The sequence below is a fragment of the Oncorhynchus mykiss genome, chromosome 26 (assembly GCF_057628025.1).
Source record: "Oncorhynchus mykiss isolate SJ-2025 chromosome 26, ASM5762802v1, whole genome shotgun sequence".
Classification (NCBI taxonomy): domain Eukaryota; kingdom Metazoa; phylum Chordata; class Actinopteri; order Salmoniformes; family Salmonidae; genus Oncorhynchus; species Oncorhynchus mykiss.
Window position 1 is genome coordinate 33,414,085 of NC_143047.1, and position 25,471 is coordinate 33,439,555.

At 43.4% G+C, this 25,471-nt stretch overlaps 1 protein-coding gene across 4 annotated transcripts in view; it reads left to right on the forward strand.

Moving 5' to 3' along the window:
- Window positions 1-25,471, forward strand: part of crtc3 (CREB regulated transcription coactivator 3) — an 82,994-nt gene that overhangs the window by 24,690 nt on the left and 32,833 nt on the right. For all 4 annotated transcript variants that reach the window (XM_090222784.1, XM_090222786.1, XM_090222785.1 and 1 more), the window contains exons 3-4: window positions 1,689-1,820; window positions 14,360-14,421. In XM_090222784.1, coding sequence (XP_090078910.1) covers window positions 1,689-1,820; window positions 14,360-14,421 — 194 coding nt within the window. The remainder of the gene's footprint in view (window positions 1-1,688; window positions 1,821-14,359; window positions 14,422-25,471) is intronic.

Here is a 25,471-nt window from a genome sequence, read left to right on the forward strand (position 1 = left end):
TACCCCAGCTGGTCTGTCTCTCTCTCTACCCCAGCCTGTCTCTTTTGTCTCTCTCTCTTTCTACCCCAGCCTGTCTGTCTCTCTCTACCCAGCCTATCTCTTTGCCTGTCTCTCTTTCTACCCCAGCCTGTCTCTTTGCCTCTCTCTCTTTCTACCCCAGCCTGTCTCTTTGTCTCTCTCTCTCGCTCGCTCTTTCTACCCCAGCCTGTCTCTCTCTCTCTTTCTACCCCAGCATGTCTCTCTCTCTCTTTCTACCCCAGCCTGTCTCTCTCTCTCTCTCTCTCTCTCTCTCTCTCTCTACCCCAGCCTTTCTCTTTGCCTCTCTCTCTCTACCCCAGCCTGTCTCTTTGCCTCTCTATCTTTCTACCCCAGCCTGTCTCTTTGTCTCTCTCTCTCTCTCTCTCTCTACCCCAGCCTGTCTCTTTGTCTCTCTCTCTCTACCCCAGCCTGTCTCTTTGTCTCTCTCTCTACCCCAGCCTGTCTCTTTGTCTCTCTCTCTCTCTCTCTCTCTCTCTACCCCAGCCTGTCTCTTTGTCTCGCTCTCTCTCTCTGCCCCAGCCTGTCTCTTTGTCTCTCTCGCTGTCTCTCTCTGCCCCAGCCTGTCTCTTTGTCTCTCTCGCTCTCTCTCTCTGCCCCAGCCTGTCTCTTTGTCTCTCTCGCTCTCTCTCTCTGCCCCAGCCTGTCTCTTTGTCTCTCTCGCTCTCTCTCTCTGCCCCAGCCTGTCTCTGTCTCTCTCGCTCTCTCTCTGCCCCAGCCTGCCTCTCTCGCTCGCTCTCTCTCTCTACCCCAGCCTGTCTCTTTGTCTCTCTCGCTCTCTGCCCCAGCCTGTCTCTTTGTCTCGCTGTCTCTTTCTACCCCAGCCTGTCTCTTTGTCTCGCTCTCTCTCTACCCCAGCCTGTCTCTTTGTCTCGCTCTCTCTCTCTGCCCCAGCCTGTCTCTTTGTCTCTCTCGCTCTCTCTCTCTGTCCCAGCCTGTCTCTTTGTCTCTCTCGCTCTCTCTCTCTGCCCCAGCCTGTCTCTTTGTCTCTCTCGCTCTCTCTCTCTGCCCCAGCCTGTCTCTTTGTCTCTCTCGCTCTCTCTCTCTCTGCCCCAGCCTGTCTCTCTCGCTCTCTCTCTCTGCCCCAGCCTGTCTCTTTGTCTCTCTCGCTCTCTGCCCCAGCCTGTCTCTTTGTCTCGCTGTCTCTTTCTACCCCAGCCTGTCTCTTTCTACCCCAGCCTGTCTCTTTGTCTCGCTCTCTCTTTCTACCCCAGCCTGTCTCTTTGTCTCGCTCTCTCTTTCTGCCCCAGCCTGTCTCTTTGTCTCTCTCTCTCTCTACCCCAGCCTGTCTCTCTCTCTCGCTCTCTCTCTCTACCCCAGCCTGTCTCTTTGCCGCTCTCTCTTTCTACCCAGCCTGTCTCTCTCTCTCTCTCGCTCTCTCTTTCTGCCCCAGCCTGTCTCTTTCGGTTTCTCTCTCTAATAATAGCATTACATTTTAATAGTTCTAATAATATTAAGAGCCACAATGAGAATAACAAAAGTAATGCTGGTACTAGTTGTAACATGATTTCTAATAATGGAATAGTAATGGCATGGAAGCATTTTATGCTTACGGACTGTCCCTCAGGTTGTGGCAGGAGACCAGGTATTTGGTTCGTGTGTGTGTCTCTTTCTCTCTCATATTAACATCCCCCTCTCTCCCTCTTCCTCAGGGTGGCTTCCCAGGGGCCTTGGACAGTGTCAGGGGGACACGTCACCATGGCCTGGTAGAGAGGGTGCACCGGGACCGCAACCAACGCATTAACTTGCCTCACCGCCGGCCCATCGACAAGCACGGACGGCAGATATCCTTCCACAAGTAGTACCAGTAGGAACCAGTTACCAGTAGTATTTGGTAGTAACTCGTGCATATAGAAACTAGTACCAGTAGTACGTAGTCAACTTACCTGTAGCAACTATTACCACACTTAGTACCCGTACAACATCTGGGGCCCTCAGAAATGTGTTTTGCTTCTAAACTGTCAGAATTCTCACAAGCATGTTGACAAAGCTGATGACAACGGTTTACAACTAATAAATGCTATAATTTGTCAAACTGTCAATCAATCCATTACGTCTGAATTTCAGCATAGAGGTTCATGTTGTAGCCTATGCAGAGGGCTGCACGACCCGTGTTGGGCCATTGGACTACAGTGTAGCTTACCCAGCATGTGATGTGCTCTTAAAATGCATATCTATGGAATTGTTGATTGCATTTATTTTATCTTTGTTTTAACAGGGAGTCACCATTGAGACCAAGGTCTCTTTTTTACAAGGAATCAAATACAATGTAAAATATTGTAGCAGCTAGCAAGATGGTTGCACTGTTGGTGTTTGCTGTGAGTCCTTTTGGCAGGTTTGTGTGTGGTGTGAATTTGTGTGTGCTCACTGACCTTTGCTAGTGTGGGCAGAGTGTTGTTGAAGCCCAAGGCTCAGTTAGTCATTATAAAAACATGACATGTAATACATTGTGCTAGTCACTGACAGTTCGGCTTAATGGACATGGACATTGGTGGGAGAGTGTGCCTGTGTTACTGTTGTGATTCCCCTATATTAATTTAGCAGAGGCGAGCAACTTCTGCTAAATCGCTGCCGCCACTGATAAAATAAATAGTAACTTATTTTCTGAATGGTAATGTTTTCAGAGTAAACTTAAGCGACACCCTTACTGACCAATTTATTAGGTACACCCATCTAGTGCTCTGTCAGACCCCTCTTTGCCTCCAGACAGCATGAATTCTTGGGGGCATTCTACAAGGTGTTGGAAACGTTCCACAGGGATGTTGGTCCATGCTGACGCGATGGCATCACACAGTTGCTGCAGATAGAATGGCGGTACATTTATGCTGTGAACAGCCCGTTCCATCTGGGGATTGTGCAAGCCACTCTAGTAAACTGAACTCGCTGTCATGTTCCAGGCAATGTTTTTCCACTCCTCAATTGGCCAGTGGTGATGGTGTGCCCACTGGAGCCGCTTCTTCTTGTTTTTAGCTGGTAGGAACGGAACCCTGTGTGGTCATCTGCTGCAATAGCCCATCAACAAGTTCTGCACTCCACTGTTGTACTGCGTGGTTATTTGGCTCTTTGTGGCCTGCCTGTTAGCTTGCACGATTCTTGCCATTCTCCTTTGACCTCTCATCAACGAGCTGTTTTTCGGCCACAGGACTTCTGCTGATTTTATATATATATTTTTTTATGATTCTCGATAAACCCAAGACACCTTCGTGCGTGAAAAGCTCAGTAGGGCAGCCGTTTCTGAGGTACTGGATCCGGCAAGCCTGACACCAACGATCATACCATGCTCAAAGTTGTTTTGCCCATTCTAACGTTCAATCGAACAGTAACTGGATGCCTCGATGCCTGTCTGCCACGTGACTCCATGTCTGTTAGAACAATCCATTTTTGAGAACTGGGTGGTGTACCTAATAAACTGAGTGTATGAAGTATGTAGAAAAGATAATGGAGCCACATATCTTTTTTTAATAAGATCATCTTTGAGAACTAACAATCACCAAAATAAAAACTATACAGTCAGGGAGGATGTAAAAATCCAAAACAGTCATGTCATTGGGCCTCTGTGCCATAGAAAAATGTGTAGAATTGCAGGAAATTGCTTTCAAACTGCACATATTTGGTTTCTAACTGTGTGGGTTAGTAGGAGGACTGAGGTGGGAGTGGGTCTGCGAGCTCTTAACGCTCAAATTCTCATTAGAGAAAGGATGGTCATTCTTTGGAAACACCAACTGTCAGTCAGCGCCTTAAGAAACCCTTTCTTCAAGCACTGTCTCTGAGCCAGTATATTCTCCCATACACTACTCAACTGTGTGGTTTGCTTGTGTTGCACTCTTTCACACTGCATGCAAAGAAAGACTGTAAGTGGGGGGGGGGGGACCAAGTGAGTAAGCAGAGCCTAAAATGAATACCTGTGGGTAAGATGTCTTTCACCAGCCACATTGGTGGGTGGGTGGTCAGGGCTCCACAGTGTGAGCATTTCACTTGTATTTGTGAATAAAAATAGTCAGTATTATCACATTTATAGCAGAATAAATGCAGCAGTAGTCTACTGAAGTGAAACTTTGTCCTTGTTTCTTGGCTATTTACATGTATCTGTTCACAAGCTATGTTGAGTTTCAACTGCTAGGGAAGAGGAGCAACACTGATACTAGTCGGATTCAATCTCACAGGCACAAAACATGACACTCATCACATTACCACGGTAACCACCCGCCCTAAAGGGGCAGGTGAAATGTTTTCTCTCATCTGTGATATTTTCATTAAAGACTTGGGTCATCAAAAAGGACAAATTGAACAATACTACTTCTTACATTTTATTGTTTTAGAAACATTACAAAACATGCTCATCAGTTTTTTGGTGTTCATGTCATTTTTGCAAAAAAACACTGTCTGGTAAAATAATATGAGTGGATGGTAGATTTTTATCTGCAGTGGCTGGTGGACCAAAAAGCACATTTTTAGGTCTTTGAGTAAGGGAGAGTTAGTGTTTACATGCATTTAGTGTTTGTGCCTGTAAAAAAAGAAAAAAAAAGTGGAAGAGCAAGTATCAGAGAATGGTGAGATGGTGTGAGTGAGACACGCAGTGAGTGTGTAAAAGATAGAGGAGAGGCTGCAGTGTTATGTAAGCACTAGTGACACTGTGACATGCTACACTGTGACATACATACTGGCTAGTTGTAATGCTACACTGTGAAATACACACCTACTGGCTAGTTGTAAATGCTACACTGTGACGTACACGCGCTCTGGCTAGTTGTAATGCTACATTGACCATCTATCTCCCTGTATGACCCTTGGAGCTCCCTTCCGCCCTTAAAGTGGACTGGCCGCAATGACCAGCAGGCACAGATCTAGGATCAGCTTACTCCCCCAATCGTAACTCTGCAACTACTCCTAATATTTTCTCATTTTTTTAAGTTCCTTTCTGTGAATCAAGTTGTTATGCAGATGTTCTTGCCTTGGAGGCTTGTCCAAGTTACATAACTGGAGAATTAAAAGAATGGCTGAGAACTGCACTGAGAATGTAGTAGTTACTGTTGCTAGCAGATCAAGTTCTGGGAAGTTGTCTTGGAGACAGACGGGAGTGTGTGAGAGGGGGGAAGAGTGTGTTTGAAGGCGAGAGAGAAAGGGGGAGTGTTTTCGCGTGTCACTCTGTGTGCGCGTGTGTGATCTCGCCATGTTGCAGTAGAGAGAGAGAAGAGAGAGAGAGGGGAAGTCTTTGGTTTTGAAGGATATTTCATCTGGACAACTCCCTTTTAGCCTGTAGTAAAGAGTGTTGATAAGTTATTCAGAGTGAGGAGCGCGCAACACAACACACTCTTAAAATAAAAGCGTGCACAAACACACATTCCCTCCGCTCCAGTATTTGTATTTATTAGGGATCCCCATTAGCTGCTGCCAAGGTAGCAGCTACTCTTCCTGTGGTCCAAACACATTAAGGCACTTACATTGCACAAGATAAAACAGTTTATCATATAACAGTATTACACCACTAAATATCTACAATACAAAATGTATAATAAGTTATTTCAATGTGCCTGTATGTGTGTGTCTTCACTGTCCCTGCTGTTTCATAAGGTGTATTTTTGCTTTTTTAAAATCTGATTCTACTGCTTGCATCCGTTACCTGATGTGGAATAGTTCCATGTAGTCATGGCTCTATGTAGTACTGTGAGCCTCCCATAGTCTGTTCTTGACTTGGGGACTGTGAAGAGACCTCTGGTGGTATGTCCTGTGGGGTATGTATGGGTGTCCGAGCTGTGTGCTAGTAGTTTAAACAGACAACTCCGTGCATTCATCATGTCAACACTTCTTACAGAAACAAGTAGTGATGAAGTCAGTCTCTCCTCCACTCTGAGCCAATAGATTGACATGCATGTCATTAACTTCAGCTCCCCGTGTATATCTAAGGGCCAGGCGTGCTGCCCTGTTTTGAGACAATTGTAATTTTCCCAAGCCTCCCTTTGTGGCACCTGACCACACGACTGAACAGTAGTCCAGGTGTGACAACACTAGGGCCTGTAGGACCTGCCTTGTTGATAGTACTGTTAAGAAGGTAGGGTAACGCTTTATTATGGACAGATTTCTCCCCATCATAGCTACTGTTGTTTCAACCTGTTTTGACCGTTTACAATCCAGGGTTACTCCAAGCAGTTTAGTCACATCCACTTGCTCAATTTCCACATTATTCATTGCAAGGTTTAGTTGCTGTTTAGTGAATGATTTGTCCCAAATACAATGCTTTTACATTTTTTAAATATTCAGGACTAACTTATTCCTTGCCACCCATTCTGAAAAAAAATGCAGCTCTTACGTTTTGCTGTCATTTTAGTCGCTGTAGTCGCTGACGTTTCTAGTGTTGAGTCAGTATCTCTGGAGAGGAAGGGACTAACACACACAGTAGTAGGCTCTCCTGGTTTTTGGCTCTGTGTGTGCAAACAGGCCCTTTGTTTGTGTAAATAGAGGTTGCTCCAGTGTGTGTGTGTGTTTGAGGTCTGGATACTGAGTCAGCAGCACCCTGCAGCATATGATCTTCACACTGGGAGAAGGAAGAGGCTGGGGCAGAGGAGTATCCTCCAGCCAAAATGTGTTTTCACTCTGCAGGCAATCTTTTTTTCTTCCCCCCCCCTACATGCCAGATGTCCCTCACAGTTGGAGCTTGTTTTTCACTCGAGTCGGACTGGTCGAGTCTGCCAAGATCAGACAGGCGGTGAAAGAGAGCCGAGGAGATTTCACTACGCCCACTCTTCTAGAACATCCTCTCCTTTTCATCCCCTCTTCGCTCTCCACTCAGGGTTTTCTGAAGCATTGTAGATTTTAGCAGCAGTGGTTGGACTGTACTATAGTTGTTTAACTAACCTGCTACTACAGTATACACTCTTGACTATCCTCCCATTTCTCTCGTTTATTTCAACACCCTTCACTCCATGTGGGTTTACTAACTGAATGAACTGAAGAAGGCTTTTAGTTTAAACGTTTGTGTGAAGGCGTCTGCATGTTTCCCAGACGAAACACTTCTGTTCGGGTGCACAACATTTTTTTTTCTCTCGAGGCAAGCCGAAGTCTACCCCCTTGTTGGCGATTGGTCAACAGTAGAAGTTCTTCAATGAAGTGCCTATTGTCTTTCAACGAGAGACTACTTGTCCTAATGCACATGCTTTCACTTGAGAAATACTGCACCAAACATCCTAGTCAGATGAAAAATTGCCCGACTGCAAAAACATAAACTAAAGAAATCTGTCATTAATTTTTATCTTTGATTAATTCTAACTATTTTGAGTAAGTGTATACTGGCTATGGTGTCTCAAAAGGGACAAACAGTACTATTGGCACCTTTTCTTGTTTTTCAAGTGAAGGTCTATTAAGGGAATATGCTAACACACTGGTTTGGTTCGCCTACGGCTGGGCTCCAGCCGAAGTGAAGCATGCTGATGCTTTAAAATTCCTCTTTTAAAACTCCTGTGTGTGTAGACATACGTTATTTTTTATTTTAAATTGTCACTGTTGTAAATGAGATGGTATGGGTCTTCTGGTGCTCTTGTAAATGAGATGGTATGGGTCTTCTGGTGCTCTTGTAAATGAGATGGTATGGGTCTTCTGGTGCTCTTGTAAATGAGATGGTATGGGTCTTCTGGTGCTCTTGTAAATGAGATGGTATGGGTCTTCTGGTGCTCTTGTAAATGAGATGGTATGGGTCTTCTGGTGCTCTTGTAAATGAGATGGTATGGGTCTTCTGGTGCTCTTGTAAATGAGGTGGTATGGTTCTATAGTCAGTCATCAGGTCTGTGGTCAGTTTACTAGCTAATCTATTAAACTCTGGCAGGGTGATGCCAAGCACCCAAGTACTGTGATGTCCAGAAGACATACTGTGTGTGCTCTAGTCCCTTTCTCTCTAGACATACTGGAGCAGAGGGATAATTTGTGTGTATGCGTTTATTTTATGTGTGTGTGTGTGTGTCTCACGTCTCACTCTGAATAACTTACCAGCACCCTGTTTGCCACAGCTTGCCAGGGAGTCATCCTGATGAATTATGGGGAATGGAACATGCAACTCAATATCCATCCAAATCAAATACTTCCTCTCTCTGCTGCTGAAGCCCAGCGAGATCACGCACACACTCTCTCCCCCTTCTCTCCTCTTTCCCTTTCTCACACACACCCGTCTGTCTTCAAGACCAACAATAGACAACTTCCCAGAACTTGATCTGCTAGCAACAGCAACTACCGCGTTCAGTCAAGTTCTCGGCCATTCTTTTATTTCTCCAGTTTTATGTGAGTTGGACAAGCCTTCAATGCAAGAACTGAAACATCTGCATAACTATAACTTGATGCACACAGACTTGAACAGTAAGGAACTCCTATTGGAAAAAGAAAAGGTTGAATAAATATATATTAATGTGATGCAACTCTCAGAGCACCTCACCTAGTCGGCTCGATCCAACGCTCTTAACCACTAGGCTACCTGCTGTTTACTTGTGGTCATCTTCAGCTTTTGAATGATCCATAACACTGAAGTTTTCAGTATATCTAATGGTGCTTTTTTTATTTAAAAAAAAAATTGGGGCAAAATAAACCATATATAATTGAAAAATCTGTCAACGTACCTTTGAGCAAGGCACTTAACCCTAATTGCTCCTTAAGTCACTCTGGATAAGAGCATCTGCAAAATGACAAATGTATTGAAGAGGGTGGACAAAGCTTTCAGTGTGAATGCTCTCTTTTCCTCCCTCTACCTCTTTCTCCATCTACCAATCCATTTCCTGTCTATTTTCTTTCTCTACCTTGCCATCTGTCTTTCTTCGTACCTTACTTTCTTCTCTCTCGCTCTCCCTCATCCTTTCTCTCCATCATTCTTTGTCTCTCTCTCTCTCGGTCTGCATTAGCAGCCCACTTTGAGCGTTATTAGATCTCCCCCAGTGGTAATCCATCCGTTGCTTCTGGCTTTGCGGACCAGGAACATGCATGTCATAATGTCTCCCGGTTGCCCCGTTGCGATGTCATGTAACTTTATTGATCACATCAACATAGAACATGTTTTGCTAATCCCTGTCTTCTAATCAGCCATGTCAGCTGGCCTATTAAGAGGACCGCACCGTGTTCTTGTTTTTCAGAGCTTTCAGGGTTAGGCTATAGGCAGGATGCTAGTCCCTTTTTAAATTGCACTGCGTTACCCTTAGGCTGACCAAGACAAATGTCTGTCTGTGACAATTGCTCCAGGCTTCACATATGAAAAATGCTGCTTTGCAGCATATTATTATATTCTGATAATCACATGTCTTGTCATTGCAGCGAGAGCTTTCCACTCAGTGATATCTATCTACACCTATATATTATGTAAAGGTTAGCTTATTGCACTGTACACACCTTTTTCTATTCATATGCTGTCCATACTGTCTTTACACACCATTATATATTTAAGCAATAAGTCCCGAGGGGGAGTGGTACAGTATATGGCTGTTCTTATGCACGACGCAACGTGGAGTGCTAGGACTCAGCCCTTTGCCATGGTATATTGGCCATATATCACAAACCCTCAAGGTACCTTATTGCTATTTTAAACTGGTTACCAACATAATTAGAGCAGTAAAAAATACATGTTTTGTCATACTCATGGTATACGGTCTGATATACCACGGCTTTCAGCCAATCAGCATTCAGGGCTCGAACCAACCAGTTTATACATGTATATACATTATATGTATATTTATATTCCGGTCTCTGACATTCCTCGTTCTGATTTTTCACATTTTTTATTAGTCTGGATTGTGTGTTACATTGTTGGTGTTGTACTGTTGGAGCTAGAAACACAACCATTTAGCTGCACCTGCGATTAACATCTGGAAATCTGTGTATGCGACCAATAAACTTTGATTTGAAATGTCGGCTGAGCCACAACGGCGATTTCTATTTACTATAATATTTGTGTCCTATTGTTCTTGTTTGGTCACACAGACAGTGAGCATAGCAGTCATCTCTAAATTATGAATCAGTCATTTCAGTCCAGGGTGAGGGTCACACTCCTTAATCTCTAGAGCAGGTATTCTCAAATTCAGGGGTGTGTGTATACATAACATACATAACATACATAACAGACAAAATGAGGGAAAAAAATCCAGAAAATCACATTGTAGGATTTTTAATTAATTTATTTGCAAATTATGGTGGTCAATAACAAAAGTTTATCTCAATACTTTGTTATATACCCTTTGTTGGCAATGACAGAGGTCAAACGTTTTCTGTAAGTCTTCACAAGGTTTTCACACACTGTTGCTGGTATTTTGGCCCATTCCTACATGCATATCTCCTCTAGAGCAGTGATGTTTAGGGGCTGATGCTGGGCAACACAGACTTTCAACTCCCTCCAAAGATTTTATATGGGGTTGAGATCTGGAGACTGGCTAGGCCACTCCAGGACCTTTGAAATGCTTCTTACGAAGCCACTCCTTTGTTGCCCGGGCGGTGTGTTTGGGATCATTGTCATGCTGAAAGACCCAGCCACGTTTCATCTTCAATGCCCTTGCTGATGGTAGGCTTTGTTACTTTGGTCCCAGCTCTCTGCAGGTCATTCACTAGGTCCCCCCGTGTGGTTCTGGGATTTTTGCTCATCGTTCTTGTGATCATTTTGACCCCACGGGGTGAGATCTTGCGTGGAGCCCCAGATCGAGGGAGATTATCAGTAGTCTTGTATGTCTTCCATTTCCTAATAATTGCTCCCACAGTTGATTTCTTCAAACCAAGTTGTTTACCTATTGCAGATTCAGTCTTCCCCGCCTGGTGCAGGTCTACAATTTTGTTTCTGGTGTCCTTTGACAGCTCTTTGGTCTTGGCCATAGTGGAGTTTGGAGTGTGACTGTTTTAAGGTTGTGGACAGGTGTCTTTTATACTGATAACAAGTTCAAACAGGTGCCATTAATACAGGTAACGAGTGGAGGACAGAGGAGCCTCTTAAAGAAGAAGTTACAGGTCTGTGAGAGCCAGAAATCTTGCTTGTTTGTAGGTGACCAAATACTTATTTTCCACCATAATTTGCAAATAAGTTCATTAAAAATCCTACAATGTGATTTTCTGGATTTTTGTTTTCTCATTTTGTCTGTCATAGTACCTTTGATGAAAATTACAGGCCTCGTCTTTTTAAGTGGGAGAACTTGCACAATTGGTGGCTGACTAAATACTTTTTTGCCCCACTGTACGTACATACATACATACATACATACATATTCTAGGCTTTTTATTTTTACTGTTTTCTACTTTGTAGAATAATAGTGAAGACATCAAAATAATGAAACACATATGGAATCATGTAGTAACCAAAAAAGTGTTAAACAAATCAAAATAGCCACCCTTTGCTTTGATGACAGCTTTGCACTTTCTTGGCATTCTCTCAACCAGCTTTGAGGTAGTCACCTGGAATGCTTTTCCAATAGTCTTGAAGCAGTTCCTACATATGCACTTGTTAGCTGCTTTTCCTTCACTCTGCTGTCGAACTCATCCCTAACCATCTCAATTGGGTTGAGGTCGGGTGATTGTGGTGGCCAGATCATCAGATTACAGCACTGAATCACTCTCCTCCTTAGTCAAATAGCCCTGGAGGTGTGTTTTGGGTCATTGGCCTGTTGAATAACAGATGATAGTCCCAGTAAGTGCAAACCAGATGGGATGGCGTATTGCTGCAGAATTGTGAGATTGTGAGGACCCCCTGCAGAGGCCAGATCTCAAAATATTTAAAAACAAATAATAAAACATACTTTTTAATATGAATAATACAAAAAAAAAAAAAACATTGATATGGAATAGGTTTAGAGCGTGTAATGTAATACAATGTATCTTCATAACCCTTGGCAACATGGGCCTGGGAGGCTCACAGGGATATTGGTATCCACTGCAGTATATTGAGGCGGAAGGTAGCCTAGTGGTTTGAGCGTTGGGTCAGTAACCGAAAGGTTGCTAGAACGAATCCCTGAGCTGTCAAGGTACAAATCTGTCATTCTACAAGGCAGTTAACCCACTGTTCATAGGCCACCATTGTAAATTAGAATTTGTTCTTAACTGACTTGCCTAGTTAGATAAAGGGTCAAATAAATACATTCTACCAATTTATACAGTGTTCAACTCTATACTGATTCTGTTCCCTAATTATTTTCTTACATAAATGTCACAATGTGTAGACTTGCAGGATATTAGCTTTTCAAGCTGCAACAACACAATCTCTCTGCCCCATGACAAAAATGTGTATAATTGATGTAAATTAACTTGAAAACTGCTAAATGTTCTCTGATCCCAAGAGGCAGGCTGTTAAATGTTCTTTCCCAGGGCCCGAGACTTGGTTCATCCAGCCATGCACTGCCGAAGTAAAAGTACTTATATGCTTTTTATTTATTTATTTATTTATTTATTTATTTATCAATCTCACTCTAGTTGTTTTCTGATTTTTGATCGGGTCCCTGTTGAATTTTCTATCACAAATATGGTCCTTGGCCCTAAAAAGTTTGAGTACCCCTGATCTAGAGTACAATTCTGATTGCCTTAATGCAGACTGGACTGAAATAACCTGTTGGGATGGGATCTCCTTCCATTATGTCCTCTCATACACTGGTCTGAGATTATGGCCAAAAAATCATAAATTTTTTTTTAATGGATTTATGGGCAATTCACAATATACAGTATATCTCTAAATAAGCTTTGTTGTACAATTAAAGTTCAAATACACTGCATTTCAAACAGTCAGCAATAAACAAATGAATTTAGGACTTGTGAAATTATACTAATCCTAAATATAAGCCTTGCACATCCATAAGACGACAATTTTATCAAAATAGTTTAACCTGCTTTTTTTTGGTAATAATCACTGATCTCTCTTTCAATCTGTCTATGAAAAATAACTTTTTTGTTACAAATATAACCACAACCATGCATAATGCACATTCACTAATAATGACTAACTTGTTGTAGCAGGCATTCTAGATAATTAACACCGGTCTCATAAACACACTCAAGCACAAGCCCATGTGCTAGTGAGTAGACCACTAATCTTTATATTTTAAATTTAGCCTACTTGGGTCTATTTGCTGTCTAACAAGGTAGAACAGTTGAATTGTTATGAAAACACCCTTCTGTCCCTCTCCAACTGTTTGAACAGCATGCTAGCCTGTCTACTTAATTCAGATGTTGAAATCAAGTGACCTAACTTATTTCTCAAAATGAGTTGCCAATTTATATAATTGATTTATGAAACACTGACTAGACAGCTAGTATGACAGTCTGGCTAAAATGCTGCTAGCAGTACCGCGCATGACAAATTGAGCATTAGTTTTCCAGGCATTTGGAATATCGCACGGAAACATTACATTCAAATGAATGTGATATATTGCCTAGCCCTTAGTGTGTGTGTGTGGTGTTTTGATTGCAGCGAGCCAGAGTCACTGAAGGAGATCTGTGCTAGGGGTTGCCAGGAGGGCACCAGGCTCCATCTGCCCCAGCCAGCCAGTCACTCTGTAGAAATGACTTCATATAACCAGACCCTTTACAAATGATGGCTGGTAATGAGAGTAGTCTTAGTCCCTATTAGAGATGGGAGGCGCTCCAACATATTTACTTAGCTAAGTTTCTGTTTGATTTTCAAAATACATATAGAAAATCAGTGTGTGTGCTAATGGTGCATCATTTCTGCTTACTGGTAGGCTTTTTAATGATAGTCTTTCTTTTTGAAAAGCCCAGAGAGTTTGGCTGCTAGAGGAACATATTTGTATATGCACTAATTTGACTGGTATCGTCGTCTCCGCACTTGAACCATCTAATGATAGCTTTTTGGCCTGATACGTGTTTTTTAAACTAGCTAGAACTTGATAGAATCAAGTACTATTTTGCTTTTGAGTGAGTTCCACCTGTCCTTTCTCAATGAAAAGCGCAGAGACCCTCTTACCTTACTTTCATGAGAGTGAGATGAGTCTAACTGAAGGTCTATAGTCTGACTCTATATTGCACTTCACTCCCTGCTGCTCTCTAGACAATGTCAGGAACTCCGCTCCGGGGGTTGGGCTTAGTCCAGGCAGCCATATTGTTCACAGAACCTCACACCAGCCGCCCACTATTTCCTGCATGCGTTTATTCAGTCCCATATCACGTGTGCACGTATAGAGAAATCTTTAATCTAGGTAGAATATGCAATCTCATACTCCATTTGAATCAAATGAGGAATTAGACTAGAATGTAGTAATATAATAGTTAAGTAGTTTTACTGTTAGGAAATGTAGTCCACTGTTATTTAGAAATGCAATGTTTTGTTATGGCAGAGTTGTGTTCCATTATTGTAATTTCCTTGACTGAGCCCCACATGGAGAGCTCCCCGTACGGAACAGTGTACCTGTCCCCTCCGCCAGACAACAACTGGAGAAGGTGAGTGGCTTTACAGATACTAGTATTTGTAATGCTGTGTAAAAATAACTAACAAAACAAGCTGTTTTTAACATAATTGTAATTTTTGATCAACATGGAACACTGGACAGCTACTTTAACTTACTCTGAATCAAGATTATGGCCCAGTAATACCCTTGTGCAGTAGGCAGGTTTGAATCAAGATTATGGCCCAGTAATACCCTTGTGCAGTAGGCAGGTTTGAATCAAGATTATGGCCCAGTAATACCCTTGTGCAGTAGGCAGGTTTGAATCAAGATTATGGCCCAGTAATACCCTTGTGCAGTAGGCAGGTTTGAATCAAGATTATGGCCCAGTAATACCCTTGTGCAGTAGGCAGATTTGCATTAAGCATTGTTGGATCCCAAATGGCACCCTATCCCTTATATAGGGCATTACTTTTGACCAGGGCCAAGGGCCCGTGACTATATAGTGCACTACTTTTGACCAGGGCCAAGGGCTCGTGACTATATAGTGCACTACTTTTGACCAGGGCTTGTGACTGCTGTATATAGGGCACTACTTTTGACCAGGGCTTGTGGCTATAGTGCACTACTTTTGACCAGGGCTTGTGACTACTATATATAGGGCACTACTTTTGACCAGGGCTTGTGACTACTGTATATAGGGCACTACTTTTGACCAGGGTCCAGGACTCGTGACTACATAATGCACTACTTTTGACCAGGGCTTGTGACTACTGTATATAGGGCACTACTTTTGACCAGAGCTTGTGGCTATAGTGCACTACTTTTGACCAGGGCTCGTGACTACTGTATATAGGGCACCACTTTTGACCAGGGCTCGTGACCTATATAGGGCACTACTTTTGACCAGGGTCCAGGACTCGTGACTATATAGGGCACTACTTTTGACCAGGGTCCAGGACTCGTGACTATATAGGGGATAGGATGCCATCTGAGATGCAGCCATTGTATCTACTCAGAGATGCTCAGTGAAGGGATCAGATTGCCATGTGAGACACCCAGGTGGGCCACGCGTCTACAGAGGTGCTTCTCACAGATAGCCTTTTGGTTTAAAGGTCAGATGCCGTCATTCTAATGCTCTACCTGCCGCTGTTGTGACTCATTGCTGTCATAGGGTGAATCCGGCCCACAAGTCTTTGCGATCCTCCTGTGCTTTGCTTAAGTATCTCCAGCTTAAAGGGGAAATCAACACCGTTTACAAAATTTGATAATGTCATGGCTTATTAATGCTCGTTAGGTACCACTGCCATGTGTGTGCATGCGTGTTTGTGCATGTGTGTTTCTTCAGTTAAACTGCCTGCCTGGTTTGACCTACCTAGAGAAGGCAGCAGTGTAATTACTGGACAGTTTTCTCTCCCTCCAGTGTTTACAAGGCAGTGAATTGCAGCCCTGCAATAAAGAGCTTAGCCGAGCCCCTCCCTCTCCCACACTCTTCCCCTCTCTCTCGCTCTATACAGTTGTGTGTTTTGAATGTTGGCTTGGCCGGCTGCCAGTCACCCTGCCTTCTCCTCTCACCCCCGTAGAACTGCAGCCTCTGAAGCCCAGCATGGACACACATGGCCTCCATCTTTGTTCTTACTGTACTGTACTGGAGGACAGTGTCATAAAACCTGGTTTCCCCTCCCCAATCCTAACCTTAACCAATAGTGGGGGAAATCCAAATCTGTCCCAAGATCGGTGTGTAGGTCGGCAGGTCCACACCCTCATGTTGTTGTTGACAGACAAAAACAGGTTGGCCTGTGATGACAAACCTCCTGACCGAGCAAACAGATGTTGCCGTGACCTTGTGTTCCCAGAAAGAGCAGGGAGGGAGTGCCATATGCATCATACACACAGGCATGTGCTACACAAACATACGGACACACACACAGATTTACTCTGGGTTGGGATTGATTCACACTGCCTCTTGGCTCCATCACAAATGACCCGATGTGGGATAGTGATAGCCTAGATCAAATCTGATTGGGTTTGGTTGAACAAGATTAAGTGTTGTTGAAGTTGTAAACTTTTTGACAGCGCCTCTATTACTGTTTAACCAAATTGTTTAGGTAAAGACATTTCTGAAGCTTCGCTAATTACGCACATAAACAATAAAACCAGAGAAGGTGGGCCTATGTTTTAGTTGAAAAATCAGGTTATGATTATGACTCCGACTGCGTTAGGACATTATATCAGGATTTCAGTGTAGTTATACTTCAGTGTTTTCCTTCAAGAATCTCCCTTGGGGATAATTTATTAGATTAAATAGGACCATATTTAACCCTTAGACGGTGAACAGTGATGTGTTTGTTTTAGAGCATTCAGCCTCGGCAGACAAACACAACTCTTCCCACTCCCTCTCTTCAGTTACTGCCCTGAACTGGTTAAACGTGTTGACTTGGTAACCAGTGTTTTATGTGTACATCCCTCATTCTGATGGCCGGTAATCAAGTGCTTCCAGAGGCCACCCAATGGATTTTCAGCAAACCAAGTGATCCTAGGCATTATGTGACATGCTAGCTACACAGTATAGAATACATCATATGAGCAGAAGTGACTTGGCTAATGATGAATGTCTTTGAGGTCCTCACATTAAGGCTCTGTTTCACCATATTCTAGGGATTGATTGAATGACTCTTGTTTTTGGGGTTGCTAAAAGACATGTTGTTAATGCCTTGTATTGATGCACAGTGTTAAATGTCTGTGTTTTATTGATGTCTATGACCTGTCTTAATTCTTCTCTCTACTGTACCAGAGGCCCTGGTGTCCACCCAACTACTCACCACATGCATTCTTCTCTGACTAACACACTTCCACCCCTCAAGGACAGAGTTGTGTGGCCAGCTTACCGGTCTCTCTCTATATTGCTTTCTCTCTCCTCTTTTAGGTATTTCTTTTAGATATCTCTCCATATCTCTATCATTTGCTCGCTCTCTCTCTTTAAGGTATCTTGCCCCATGAAATATAAATGGCATAATTTAACATTTGATTTCAGTCTCTCTCTCCCTCCTCTCTTTCCATCTTCCTTTCTCACTCAGCATTATTGGCACTAACCCCTCCATGGCCCTGCTGGCCAATCCTAGCCTCCCGCTCCACTCCAGTGTTACAGGGATATGCTCCCCTCTGTTGGCTCTGACCACTGTGTGCACTGTGTGTGTTAAGGTCACATCCGTCCCTCTCTGTTTTTTGGTGCTCTCGGTAGGGTCAAAGGGTGAAGCGAGCTCTGCGATCTGTTCCAGTTCATCTGTGACTCCGCTGTTTTATAATTAATCTTTTCAGTTGTTGTTGGAGTTTTACACCACATTGACTGTCTGCTGAACTTGGTGTGAAGTCTGGGTTGTGTTTTTTTTAATCCTTTCTGTGTCTTGATTCTCACGTCACCACTTAATGTTAACTGATGAAGGAAAACATAACATAAGTTTGTACACTGAAGAAAAATATAAATGCAACATGTAAAGTGTTGGTTCCATGTTTCATGAGCTGAAATAAAAGATCCCAGAAATGTTCCATATGCACAAATTGGTTTACATCCCTATTAGTGAGCATTTTTCCTTTGCCAAGGACATTACACAGGTGAACCTTGTGCTGGGGATGATAAAAGGCCACTTTAAAATGTGCACTTTTGTCACAACACAATGCCACAGATGTCTCAAGTTTTAAGGGAGCGTGCAATTGACATGCTGACTGCAAGAATGTCCACCAGGGCTGTTGCTCTAGAATTTAATGTTCATTTCTCCACCATAAGCTGCCTCCAACGTCATTTTAGAGAATTTGGCAGTATGTCCAACTGCCCTCACAACCGCAGACCACGTGTAACCACGCCTGCCCAGGACCTCCACATCCGGCTTCCTCACCTGCGGGATCGTCTGAAGGGGTTGGGGTTGGGGTTGGGGTTGGGGGGGGGGGGGGTATTTCTGTCTGTAATAAAGCCTTTTTCTGGGGAGAAACTCATTCTGATTGGCTGGGCCTGGCTCCCCAATTCTGCACCTCTGCCGAGTCATGTAACAACCATAGATTAGGGCCTAATTCATTTTTTAAATTTGACTGATCACACAGTAAAATCTTTAATTGTTGCATTTGAATTTTTTGTTCAGTATATTTATTTCCCCTCAAAGTCACTGAAGCTCAAGCTAGATTGGTGAGAAGATCTGGGAGTAATTTGGGTCTGTCTTGTATTTGAAGTGCTTTTCAGTGGTAGCCCCTGCCATCAAGTCAAATGTTATTGGTTGCATACACATATTTTAGTAGATGTTAATGTGGGTGTAGGGAAATGGAGAAAGGCCAAGGTTGGCTATGAATCCGCTCTCTGTGAAGGTCTGTGTAGATTGTGTTTTCAATGAGCAACTATACTGTATCAGGAAATAACACTGATCACAAAATTTAACAGTGTTACTTTCATCAGCTGTTGTACAAGATGATACAAAACACAGGAAATACAGAATGTTGACTGTACTTGGATTTGTATTTATTTAACTAGGCAAGTCCGTTAAGAACAAAGTCTTATTTGCAATGACAGCCTAGCCCGGACGCACAATTGGTGCCCCACCCTATGGGACTCCCAATTGCTGCCGGATTTGATGCAGCCTGGATTTGAACCAGGGACTGTAGTGACGCCTCTTGCACTGCGATGCAGTGCCTTAGACCACTGCTCCACTCGGGAGTTTTAAAGGACCATATAGTTTAGTCTGATTCATGTTATGCACTATGGTAGATACTGGTATTGTGAGCAACAACCTGCTGTGACCCAGAAGCAATTGGCCACAAGTGGCTTCTGATCCACCAGTTGAGAAGCAGGTTCCCAGCAGACCTATGCCCTCCACATTAGTGCTGTAAGTACAGATCTAGGATCATCTTCCCGAATCTTAACCTTAACCATTAATGGGGGAAATACAAAACTGACCCAAGACCAGCTCCTAGAGGCAACTTCACCTTACCCCAACAAAGTAGAACTAGCTACTTAGCAGTTAGCTTTGCGTCTGCTGACTGTCTGTTGGATGGCTGAGTTTCAAGCCCACCGGATCCTTGGTGTTTGTTGATATAGGCCTTGTTCTATTTTTGACCCTGAGGTTGTGTGCTTACATGTGTTGTGGTGGTAGTAGTGCCCATACCATGTTACATTCTTCAAAGGCCAATGGGAAGTAGTTTCCTCTTTAGATGTTTTCCTTGACCTAAGAAGTTCTCATCTACAGGCTATAAACAGGGACATTTTGTATTGAAACCAACTAGCGTCAGAATGTGTTTCAGTGGGCGACAGCAGATGTGGATTGTGGGCTGGTCTGTTCTTCCTAGATAATGGAAAATACATTTGGCATTTTGGTCATTAAGCAGATGCTCTTACACATATCAACACTGATGAGAAGGCAGCATTCGGTCTGTGAGTGTGTAGTTCTTGGGAGTATATCGATCTGGTAGTATTTCAGGTCTGTGCCAATAAGGGTCTGGTAGTGTTGGTGGTGTCTGTTTAGTGGCTGTCAGTTTGGATCGGTCACTGTGTTTTTGTAGTTGAATTGATTTGTTAATGTGTCTCTGCTTGACTATGTGGTCTTGTTGCTGAGATTCAGTCTGGGTCTGGGAGACAGATGCTCCAGTGCTGGTCCATCTCAGGGGAGAGAGCAGAGTGGGAAGTGTTTACAGCGCCGACCACATCTGCACTGCATTACCGCCTAGGCAGGTTGCCTGGAGACGGGCCACAAATCCCCTTAACCCTTTCAGCTCTGTCCGCACCCCAGAGAGCAGATCAGAGCCCGCTGTCTACACAGGCTTAGTGTCCCCGGCTGTCATCAAACAGACAATTACGAGAGGATGAAGTGCTGATCCAGAGTGTAGATAGCAAGTGTTTGTTTGTGTGTGTGTGTGTGTGTGTGTGTGTGTACATGTCTGTTTTTCTTTGGAGGTTTTGTATCCATTAGTATTGTATGGCGGTCTGTATGTATACTACACGCACGTGTGTGTGTGTGTGCTCTTGTCTGTCTAGCGTTGTGAAAACACTCCAGTGCGTCGAGATGCATTGCAGGCTGTTGGCTTGTCTAAAGCCTGCTTTCAGATCAGTGGGCTTAGAGACCAATGGGGTCAATGCTTTGGGATTGGCAGCGCGGGCCAGGCAAGCACGACAGATATGCAGCTAGGGGAACCGCACCGTTCACACACACAGTCCCTGGCTACGTCCCAAATGGCACCCTATTCCCTATGTAGTGCACTGTCCTCTCTCTGACTCCAGATTGTTATTTTAAGGTTGTGGTTCTCTCACATCTAAATATGGCTGCCTGACCTGTTAGATCTCTCTGGAGGAATTTATCAATTTGGTGCAAAATACCCTCTTTTCCTCTTCCTTCCTTTTGGTCTCTCCATCTCTCGCACTCCCTTTCTCCCTCCCCCTCTTTCTCTCGCTCGCTCCCTTCCCCCTCCTCTTCTCATGGCCTGTTATAGTGGGTGTACAGTGTGTCTGGTGTGACCCCAGTGAAGAAGGGGTCAGGTTGTGTATTTGGAGCTGGTTTCTCAGTACACTACTCCCCAAGAGGGAGCCATGATCCCACCGGTGTCTGGGTAGAGGCGTTCCTTGGCTAGGGCCCTGCACCCTGGGTCTGGAGACTTGGGCCCTGGGCAAGAGGCACTGATGTGTCCCTATGGAGCCCAGCTGGACCGGGGTCAGTCACCGGGGTCTCTGGCTTTCTCCCTGTCCCACGCCCTCCTCCACCCCCACCTACAGTGCCTTCAGAAAGTATTCACACCCTTTGTACAGCCTAATTTAAATTGGATTAGAATGATATTTTGTGTCACTGGCCTACACACAATACCATATAATCTGAAGGTTGAACAATGTCTAACATTTTTACAAATCAATTAAAATCTAAAATGTCTTGAATTGGTAAGTATTCAACCCACTTTGTTATGGAAAGCCTAAATACTTTCATGGGTAAAAATGTGCTTAACAAGATACGTAAGTTGCATGGACTCACTCTGTGTGCAATGATATTTTTGAATGACTCCCTCATCTCAGTATCACACACAATTATCTGTAAGGTCCCTCAGCTGAGAAGTGCATTTCAAACATATTCAACCATAAAGACCAGGGAGGTTTTCCAATACTTCACAAAGAAGGGTACTTATTGGTAGATGGGTTTAAAAAAAGAAGACATTGAATATCCCTTTTGAACATGGTGAAGTTATTAATTACACACATTTGCTGGAGAAGAAGGAAACCACTCAGGGATTTCACCCTTTTTAATAGTTAGAGTTTTTAATGGTTGTGATAGGAGAAAACTGAGGATGGATCAACATTGTAGTTACTCCACAATACTAACCTAATTTGACAGAATGGAAGAAAGGAAGCCTGTACAGAATAAAAACTATTCCAATACATGCATCCTGTTTGCAATAAGGCACTAAAGTAAAAAAGTGTTATGTCTGGGGCAAATCCAACAGAGTCCTGCTCTTCATATTTTCAAGCACTGTGGTGGCTGCATCATGTTATGGTTATGCTTGTCATCGGCAAAGTTTAGGGAGTTTTTTTTAATGATAAAAATAAACTAAATGGAGCTAAGCATAGGCAAAATCCTAGAGGAAAACCTGGTTCAGTCTGCTTTCCAACAGACACTGGCCGATAAATTCCCCTTTCAGCAGGACAGTAACCTAAAACATAAGGTCAAATCTACACAAATCTATACTTCTACATGAAGACAGTGAATGTTCTTGAGTGAAAATCTATGGCAAGACTTGAAAATGTCTGTCTAGCAATGATCAACTTGACAGAGCTTGAATCATTTTAAAAAGAATAATGTGCAAATATTGTACAATCTAGATTTGCAAAGCTCTTACAGACTTACCCAGAAAGTCTCACAGCTGTAATTGCTGCCGGAGGCGATTCTAACATGCATTGACTCAGGGGGTTGAATACTTATCTAATCAACATATATTACTGTTTTATATTTCATAAATGTTTTACTAATGTTCTAATTTTTTCTTCCACTTTGACTAAGAGTATTCTGTGTAGATAGTTGACAAAAAAGAACAATTAAATCCATTTTAATCCCACTTTCTAACACAACAAAATGTGGAAAAAGTTAAGTGGTGTGAATACTTTCTGAAGGCACTGTACACACCACCCATCTTTCCATGGCCCTGCTCTCTTCCCAGCCTGGCCTGTTCTCCACGGGGATAGGCTCTTACACTGACCTCCCCCAGGGATAGACTAACTTAAAGGCCTTCCTGGGAATGGGATCTTACACTGATCTCCCCTGGGGATAGACTAACAAAAAGGCCCTCCTGGGGATGGGATTTAGACATTCCTGTGCTCTCTGTGTGATGTATTTCTGATTCTAGAGAACCTTTATCCTCTGCTTAGGTGGTCTGTTTAATTATTTACCACCACCCACCCATTAACAACAAGCCTCTATTTTGGTTAACGTATGTTAAGATCACTTCCTCTCTCTCACACCAGCTCAGTGTGCCCTCAATGGCACCCTATTCCCTAGGTGCACTGCTTTTGACCAGGGTCCTTAGGGCTCTGGTCAAAAGTAGTGCCCTATGTAGGGAATAGGTGGCCATTTGGGGCGTAGAATAAATCAATGAGCCCAGCCGTGCTGTAACTGTACAGTTGAATAGCTAAAAAAGACTGTTGACAACGAATGGCATCAGACGGCCAAAGCAGCCTGCACCATGCACACGATCCTCTGAGCAATATTTGACCGCTTTGGCTGTGCGGTTGTGTGATTCGTGGCAGCTAATCCTCATATCTGTGTGATTCTGTGATTCTCCTCTGGCCTCTGTACAGCCTCTAATCGTCTAGCAGGCCGTATTGTTTTCACAGGTCTTAATTTCCAGATTTGTTTCTATCCTCTGGAGGGATGGGGAAAGAAGGATATTGTGTTTTTATTTATTCATCCTTTATTTAACGAGAGATGACACATTGAGACATCTCTTTTCCAAGTGAGCCCTGGAGAAGCAGCATACATATAGTTCCATATGAGACAACACAATGAATGGAAGTTAAAACAGTGCCAAGTGCATAAGAGAGCTTAAAATAACAGGTTTCAAAACATATGCAATATGTTGTCAGCAGCCCTCCAATCTGGGATTTAAAATCATCAATCAGAATAAAAAAGATCCACTTTTAAATGATTTTGTAAAATGTTCCACAATGACGGGCCAGCAAAGCTAAAGCTCCTCCTACCAAACTCTGTTCTTGTGTTGGGAATATTATATCAAATGCATTTCTGTGATCTCAGATGATCGTCTTCATGATTCTGTAGGGTGAATATTAAGTATACTGGCAGCTGCCCTAAGATGGTCTTGGAGACAAACCAGTACCAGTGAGTCTGTCGACCATCCTGCTAACTGGGACGGATGGATGGAGAGAGAAAGACAGAAGACAGGGATGGTGAGGAATGGACCGAGAGAAAGGGAGAGATGAATACAGACAAAGGGAGAGATGAATACAGACAAGGGGAGAGATGAATAGAGACAGAAAGGGAGAGATGAATAGAGACGGAAAGGGAGAGATGAATAGAGACGGAAAGAGAGATGAATAGAGACGGAAAGGGAGAGATGAATAGAGACGGAAAGGGAGAGATGAATAGAGACGGAAAGGGAGAGATGAATAGAGACGGAAAGGGAGAGATGAATAGAGACGGAAAGGGAGAGATGAATAGAGACGGAAAGGGAGAGATGAATAGAGACAAAGGGAGAGATGAATAGAGACGGAAAGGGAGAGATGAATAGAGACGGAAAGGGAGAGATGAATAGAGACGGAAAGGGAGAGATGAATAGAGACGGAAAGGGAGAGATGAATAGAGACGGAAAGAGAGATGAATAGAGACGGAAAGGGAGAGATGAATAGAGACAGAAAGGGAGAGATGAATAGAGACGGAAAGGGAGAGATGAATAGAGACAGAAAGGGAGAGATGAATAGAGACGGAAAGGGAGAGATGAATAGAGACAGGGAGAGATGAATAGAGACAAAGGGAGAGATGAAGGGAGAGCTGAATAGACGGAAAGGGAGAGATGAATAGAGACAGAAAGGGAGAGATGAATAGAGATGGAAAGGGAGAGATGAATAGAGACGGAAAGGGAGAGATGAATAGAGACGGAAAGGGAGAGTTGAATAGAGACAAAGGGAGAGATGAATAGAGACAGAAAGGGAGAGATGAATAGAGACAAAGGGAGAGATGAATAGAGACGGAAAGAGAGAGATGAATAGAGACGGAAAGAGATGAATAGAGACGGAAAGGGAGAGATGAATAGAGACGGAAAGGGAGAGATGAATAGAGACGGAAAGGGAGCGATGAATAGAGACGGAAAGGGAGAGATGAATAGAGACGGAAAGGGAGAGATGAATAGAGACAGGGAGAGATGAATAGAGACAAAGGGAGAGATGAAGGGAGAGCTGAATAGACGGAAAGGGAGAGATGAATAGAGACGGAAAGGGAGAGATGAATAGAGATGGAAAGGGAGAGATGAATAGAGACGGAAAGGGAGAGATGAATAGAGACGGAAAGGGAGAGATGAATAGAGACGGAAAGGGAGAGTTGAATAGAGACAAAGGGAGAGATGAATAGAGACGGAAAGGGAGAGATGAATAGAGACAAAGGGAGAGATGAATAGAGACGGAAAGAGAGAGATGAATAGAGACGGAAAGAGAGATGAATAGAGACGGAAAGGGAGAGATGAATAGAGACGGAAAGGGAGAGATGAATAGAGACGGAAAGGGAGAGCTGAATAGAGACGGAAAGGGAGAGATGAATAGAGACGGAAAGGGAGAGATGAATAGAGACAGGGAGAGATGAATAGAGACAAAGGGAGAGATGAAGGGAGAGCTGAATAGACGGAAAGGGAGAGATGAATAGAGACGGAAAGGGAGAGATGAATAGAGATGGAAAGGGAGAGATGAATAGAGACGGAAAGGGAGAGATGAATAGAGACGGAAAGGGAGAGATGAATAGAGACGGAAAGGGAGAGTTGAATAGAGACAAAGGGAGAGATGAATAGAGACGGAAAGGGAGAGATGAATAGAGACGGAAAGGGAGAGATGAATAGAGACGGAAAGGGAGAGATGAATAGAGACGGAAAGG